Source organism: Cynara cardunculus, assembly GCF_001531365.2.
Source record: "Cynara cardunculus var. scolymus isolate 2C chromosome LG 14, CcrdV1, whole genome shotgun sequence".
NCBI lineage: Eukaryota > Viridiplantae > Streptophyta > Magnoliopsida > Asterales > Asteraceae > Cynara > Cynara cardunculus.
Genome location: NC_037541.1, coordinates 1,508,325 through 1,515,756, shown reverse-complemented (window position 1 = coordinate 1,515,756; position 7,432 = coordinate 1,508,325). Strand labels below are relative to the sequence as shown.

At 36.8% G+C, this 7,432-nt stretch overlaps 1 protein-coding gene across 1 annotated transcript in view; it reads left to right on the top strand.

Moving 5' to 3' along the window:
- The window catches only part of LOC112526671 (choline transporter protein 1-like), a 7,225-nt gene extending 869 nt beyond the window's left edge, over positions 1-6,356 (top strand). Inside the window, exons 2-10 of the mRNA XM_025137050.1 lie at positions 1,098-1,459; positions 2,055-2,200; positions 2,771-2,954; positions 3,718-3,791; positions 3,879-3,992; positions 4,222-4,578; positions 4,883-5,143; positions 5,249-5,476; positions 6,126-6,356. Of these exons, the coding sequence (XP_024992818.1) occupies positions 1,098-1,459; positions 2,055-2,200; positions 2,771-2,954; positions 3,718-3,791; positions 3,879-3,992; positions 4,222-4,578; positions 4,883-5,143; positions 5,249-5,476; positions 6,126-6,302 (1,903 nt within the window). The 3' untranslated portion in view covers positions 6,303-6,356. The remainder of the gene's footprint in view (positions 1-1,097; positions 1,460-2,054; positions 2,201-2,770; positions 2,955-3,717; positions 3,792-3,878; positions 3,993-4,221; positions 4,579-4,882; positions 5,144-5,248; positions 5,477-6,125) is intronic.
- Positions 6,357-7,432: the final 1,076 nt, after the last annotated feature.

Below are 7,432 nucleotides of genomic sequence, written 5' to 3'. Positions count from 1 at the left end.
CCCCACCCCCAACTACAATGGTACTTTTTGCACTAGATTTTCACTTTTCGTCCACAGTCGCACTTTAATGTTTTTTTAAATTTTCATAAGAACGGTTGTGCGATGTTCTACTTGCGTTTCATTTCCAGAATTGCTCCAAATCCTTTCATGCTTGCTAACTCAAGTGTTCCTTTCGGCGTTTTTGACAGAAAGATGGTTGGTTTTGCAATGGGAAGCCAAGTCTATATATGGTTTAAAAAAGTCATTAACTCCTTTTGTTTTTAGTTTACTTTAATGTGTATGTGTGATTTGGAAGCCATTGAACTTCTTAAAGGATAAGGTGACTTCAATCGCACTCCTAGCATATATTCTTTATACAAATCCATATGATACAATGAATGATTGAAGTTAATGAAAGGTAGGCATCTAAGCAGCTTTCCATGTGGCATTTTGTTCTAAAAATCCCAACTTTTTTGTAGATAATTAAGGACACATTCACACGATCCCGTGTTTTATTTATAATACCCATCTCCTTATAATTGCAAAACGTCCTTCTTTGCAACCGTTAGATTGAAATTACGTATCTTTACCCATCATTCTCTTAAAAAGAACTGATTATATTGACTTAGGTAGTTGGGTGCTCAAGATTCTCTTATGAACCCCCAACGGAGCACCCTCTTATATGACTTCTAGTAATAGAAAATTATTCCATTTTGTTTACATTGTATTTATCAGAAACACTTCAATACAATACAAAGAAAGTCTTAGAAGTTAAGATAATTTTGTTTATAGCCTTTGGTCCGTTCAGTTTAAAGATTTTACATTTTTATTTTATGGGTCCTGTGCACAAGCCGTGTGTCTTCATGGAAACAACCATTCTACTCATTGGGATGGAGGTCAAGTCTGCGTACATCTCACCCCCCCCCCCCAAGCCCACCTTCCAATGGGATATACTGAGGTTGTTTGGTTTTGTTCGGTTTTATTCAGTGGGTCCTATTTATATTTATAATGTGCAAAGAGAAATGAAGATGGGACTATGGGTCCATTTGCTTGATGTGAACCAAGATAGCTATGTTTTATCTTATCTTTTGCGCATACTGAAATCGTCAATGTTTTAGGCTCACTCATGGTTTGGATTACAAAGGGAATGTGTGTGGTGACAAGCATGGAAGTCCCAATCTTCATGGGTTGGGAGTGAGATATTGGGTAAACCCTAATCAAGTATTTGAAAGTGGCTTCAAGGATAGTCATGCCGACTTAGAAGATTTTAAAAGCATATGTTTGAAGGATTGTCCGATGCCATCCGAAGATACTCTCAAGTGGGTTTGTAATTATCCTGAAGGGGATGATATTCGCCTTTCGATGGATCAGTGGGTGAGTCGGGATTATGATTATTTCTCTTTCTTAACACCCGAGATGAGAAAATCTTCCCTACAACTTCTTGGTCCATGCTATCCCGTCCTTTTCCCGAGTGTAAACGGTAAGTGCTAAAGAAAATCTTGTTTTGTTTCAATTCAAACACATTTCATGGAACAACTACTGTACTCTTTGGGGTAGTGATCAGGTTTGCATGCATCCCACCTCGCGGAGACCCCACCTCTGGTGTAAGGAGAATAGAAAATTTAACCATGGGTCCCACTTATTATTATTATTGTTATTATTATTATCTATACTATATTATAAAGCATTTGGGTAAAGTCTTAAAAACCACTTTTGATGCATTAAGTATCATTAATCAAAACACATTACTTAAAATTCAAGATTACATGTTAATGATGCACCGGTGCATATTCTTAAAGATTCATATTTGAATTCATATAACTAACTGATAAACATTATCAAATACAAGATAAACATGGTTCATTGCATTGCATTGCTTGAGTAGACTTCTAGTTATTTTGAAAGTATGTATATATATATACATGGCAAATACCTTGACCCTCTGAGAGGTTGAACTCTACCGGTGACCCGAGTACTCGTGGGTCCCACTTGCTCTTAGGAGAATTGGATGGGACCCACAAAATGGAGAGTGGGGTAAATGAATTACTTCTAATCATACCGTCACACTTTTGCAGTTTTGTGGAGTTGCGAATTCATGGAACGCAAATCAAATGTATCTCTTCAACAATGGCACCAGATGGGTGGACAAACCGTTGATGACGGAATGAAATTAGATAAAACGGTTCATAAGTCCATAAACTCCGGATCATCTGTCTTAAAGGTTTGAAAATCTATCTTTATCAAGTAGTTAAAATTCCCGATACCTATTAATCCACTTTCACAAATATCGTCATGTGTGCAACGGCGATCGTATAATTTCCCGTTACACAACTTTCCACATTTCTATTGTAGTTTGTCTCGAAAAAAGTGTCCACTTTAAAAAGGGACGTACTTTCCAATTCTATCCTTAATTATGAGATGGAGAAATTCATTTCCCCCATTATTACTAAGGGTAAAATTGTTATTTAGTTAATAAAAAAGTGTAATAGTTACACATTTCTAAAACTGTGTGCCTTTTGCATTGTGGAAACTTTTACCCTCTATCACTAAGGGTAAAATTGTCATTCAGTTAATTAAAAAGTGTAATAATTAATTACACATTTCTAAAACCGTGTGCCTTTTTCATTGTGGACAATTTTACCCTCTATCACTTAGGGTAAAATTGTCATTTAGTTGATTAAAAAGTGTAATAATTACATGTTTCTAAAATTGTGTACCTTTTTCATTGTGGACATTTATTTCGGGACGGAAAGAGAAATAAAATTAAAACTATACGTATTTGTTTCTGCAGCGTTATGCGGCCGATATCGGGAAAGCATGGCCCGTCTTGATTGTTTGCGGAGGAATCATACCGCTAATTTTATCAGTGATATGGCTAGCCATGATTCAACGTCTTGTTGCTGCAATGACTTGGATAACGGTCGTCCTTTTCGATATTCTCATTATTTCCGTCACCATGTTCTTCTATTTGAAAGGTTTGCTCTTCTTTATAATTTCGTTTACTAGAGCTTTATATTAGTTTTTTAATAGTCGAGACCCTTCTATGTGGTTGTCGTATTAGGGGCCATATCGGTCTATGTGTGCATATTAAGCACTATATTTTACTACTAGCCAAATACCAAAAACACCCTTGTATAACCACAAGGACACGACAAGACTGAGTGGGACAAATGCGTCTTTTTGTCCCACCAAAATAGGTGGAACAAAGTTAGGGAGACGGAACAGGATTGGTAAATTACCAAACTACCCATGTCAAATTAAACCCTAAAACCTTGCACAATTCTTTCTCCAACGTACCTCACTCTCTCCCATATGTGAACGTAAATATTTTGAGAACCAAGGAACCAAATATTCATGATGAATGTACATATTATACACACACATGAATGTTCATTCATTCATAATGAACATCCCTTCATTTATAATGGATGTCATGATATTCATTATAAATGAAGGAATATTCATTATGAATATTTGATTCTCATGGTTTTCACAATGCTTATGGTTCTCAAATGAACGGTTGCCAAAGTTTCTAAATATGGAAATGTTGCAAATAACACGGGACATCTTCATATAGAAACCAACTTAGTTCAGGCTTTACATAAGGCCGTGTAGAACTGCACTCAAGAACTTAAAAAGAGTCGTAATAGAGAACTTCCGTCTTATATTTGCAATGTTGGTTTCTAAACAGCTAAACAAATATCGAGCTGAATCTTGTTATTACTTTCATACCTTCAGCTGGATGGATCGGAAATGATGCCATCTCCCCAATCATCGGCAAGCACGATCCGTATTATCACTTATCCGGGCGAGTATGTACACGTGTCATATAAATTACAAACCACTTCCCTTTTCGTGTTTTATTGTCTGTATCAATTGAATTTGCATTTTTGCTTCAGGAACGAGGCCATCTTCATTTTGTTGCAGCTCTTATGACAATCGTTATGGCGGTAGCCGTCCTCTCATCCATCGCCATTGCACGACGGATCGTTATGGGAACCGCCGTCCTCAAGGCAAGAACAAGAATCAAATGGTTTCCCAAAAGTACCCTTAAATTCAAGATTCATACCCCACCTCCGGGTGGGATATACCAGGGCCGTTTTGTTTGATTTACCCTTGAATTCATGATTCAGACCCCACCTCGGGGTGGCATATATCGTCTCGTTTGGTTCAGTTTACCCTTGAATTCAAGATTCATAAATATGTATGACTACTTTTCTCTAAGATTCGTTTGATATGCAGGTTGCATCGAAAATTATAGGAGAAGTAAGGGCGTTAATTATTTTCCCGATTATGCCGTATGCTCTTCTCGCCATCTTTTATATGATTTGGATATCCGCTACCCTTTACCTCCTTAGCTCGGGCCAGGTTATTCGAGATAGATGCAACGCCAATTGTTGTGCTTACGATCTTCGCTTGAAACAAGTGAATTGTGAGCGGTGTTGTGGGCATACCATCCACTACACTCCTCATATCGGGCTTGCGATCGCGTTTCACCTCTTCGGGTGGTATTGGGTCACACAATTCGTCAAAGCTTTTTCTTCTACCGTTATTGCGGGATCAGTTGCTTCTTATTATTGGGCTCACGGCGAAGTTCTTGTAAGCGATCCTATCTCTATTTTCACACATTAACTTTCCCAAAAGCCGGGGATTTTCATGGAAATAATTGTTCTACTCTTTGGAGCAGAGGTCAGGTCTGCGTACATCCCACCTACAAGTGGGTTTAATGATTTTCCGGGTTAGAGTCGTCGTTTTATTACTTCCTCTATTAAAGGGTAAAACTGTAATTTAGTTAAGTAAAAAGTGTAATAATTACATATTATCAAATCTATGTGCCTTTTTTTTATTGTGGATATGTATTTTGGGACGGAGGGGTATAATTGACATTACACTATGAATGCAGCAAGAAATTTCGTTTCTTCCAATATTCTCTTCGGTAAAGAGGCTTGTGCGGTATAATATTGGGTCGGTGGCTGCGGGCTCTCTTATAGTCTCGTTCGTCGAGTCCTCGGGCCGGATACTAAAGCCACTTCGCCGGAAACTGATGGATGTTGACGTTAGTACTCATAACCGGCTCGGAAAAGCTTTGTCCGTTTCTTCCCATTATGCCCTTACGTTTATCGAGTGGGTCATCCGATCCGTGAACCACAATGCTTACATTATGGTATATATATTGTTATTTCTGTTGTCTCCATTTTACGGGTTTCGTCTTCGTTTTTCCGACTCCAAGAAAAGTGGTCCTACAAATTGTTGTTCTTTTTGTTTGCAGATTGCCATCACGGGTGAAAGCTTTTTTGCGGCTTCGGCAATGGCGACAGAGCTGATTAGGAACAATATTCTACGAATCGGGAAAGTGAATGTGATCGGAAACGTTATTCTTTTCCTCGGGAAGTTATGTGTTAGTCTGGCGAGTGCTTTGTTCGCATTCCTCATGTTGGATACTCACGCGTATAAATCCGCACACAATAAGGTCTCGTCACCGTTGATCCCGGTGCTCGTAAGTTTTCTAACCGCTGTTCATGTCAAATTCATCTGCTCTACTCTTTGGGGTAGAGATCAGTCTGTTTAATCTTACCCTGCGTCAACCCCACCTTCAGATTGGTGGGATATACCGGGTTCGTTTGGTTTTTCATGTCAAAGTTATTCGTGAACTATAGAAAAATAAATCTCAGATAAATGTTATTGAATATTTTAATTCATAAAATTAATATTAAAATCTCTGAAATAGAGAAGCTGTTGGAGATGAACCTTAGAGGTTGTTTGTTTACCTCTTAATAGTTCCATTAAGAGGCAACCTCTGAATCGTTAGGAGGTGAATATTGTTTGGCAAAAAAAAAAAGTTTGTCCTTTAATGGTTCTAAAACCCTCTGAATGAATTTGTATCATGGGTCTGCCTTAACCATTCAGCGCCATAATTCCATTGTAAACAATTACCGAACGATTATATTTCATTTTGCACTATATCATGAGAGCCTCTTAATCATTCTAACCACTTAATCATTTTGTACCAAATCATTCAGCAACTGCCAAACTGCCCCTAAAGTCTTTTTTTTGTGTGTGGAGATTTTGACTTTTGATTATCTATTTTAGAGAATCTGTTGGAGATGCTCTCAATAACCGAATATGTGGTTCTTTAACTTATACAGGTATGTTGGGGTCTCGGTTTTGTGGTGGCGACCCTATTTTTCGCGGTGGTAGAGGTGTCGATAGACACCATCCTACTTTCATATTGTCAAGATTCCGAGGGGCATCGAGGGACTACGCAATACGCTGCGCCTCTTCTCCTAGAAACCTTAGATGATCAAAATGAACATGATCAATAGCACCAAGTAGTCTTGAGTTTTCTTGCTATCGAATTTTGATGTACAACATTTAAAGCACACGAAACAATATCGAGATCAGCAACCCGTTTTGATATTAGCATTTTTATAGGGCACTTTTCAATATAACAAGAAAAAGTCAACACTGAGGGTCAGTTCAACTGGCGATAAAGGCGAGGCCTTTTGGCTTCTCATAGGTCGCTAGTTCGAGGATACTTAGTGCCACTGAAGTTGTTCATCATATGTTGCTAGTTCGAATCTTTTCAGGGTTGTGGAAAGTTTCATGTATGATTAGCATGGCCTGATTACTTATCTCTATCCCCGTCGGGGAATATAATCACATCCTCATTCCCAACAGGGAGCGGGGATCCCCAATGGGGAAGCGGGGACTTTTTTTTTCTTTTTTTTTTCTCGTTTATGTAAGTTATTTTAAATTAAATATGTGATAGACCATACATGTTCAAATCTCAAATATTTTCAATAAACTTAAAATCAAAATGAATTTAATTTTAGACAAAAAAACCACATCATCATATAAGAATTAATAACCTAAATCCAAAAAAAAAAATCAATTTAAATAAAAAAACTTAGAGTCACATGTACCAAAAGATATCCAGTAATATGAAACCATATCGAGTAATATACAAAACTTATCGATTAATTGTATTTTGACTTGACATCCAAACTATTACATATTAACATTCAAAAAATAACAATTTTAAATTATAAACCTAGTTAAAAAATAAGAAATTATAAATTATCATTGTAGTTGAAATAAATAATATACATATATGTGTGTGTAAATAAATATATATATATATAGGGTTGGGTTTACGTGAGACCAATGGTTTTTCGTGAGACCCGTAAGACCAATTTATGTTTATTGATTAACTTTATAAGCTAATGATCTAGTAGTTACAATTTAGCATTAAACTTTAAACTTGTAGGGGTATTTTTGACCTATATATTTTTTTCTTTCTTTAACCTATATATATGGATCTAATCCAAAGGCTGAAAATTGGTTTTACGGGTCTCACAGAAAACCTTTGGTCTCACATGATCCCAAGTCTATATATATATATATATATATATATATAAAATTTATTAGTTAATATATATCACGGATACGAGGT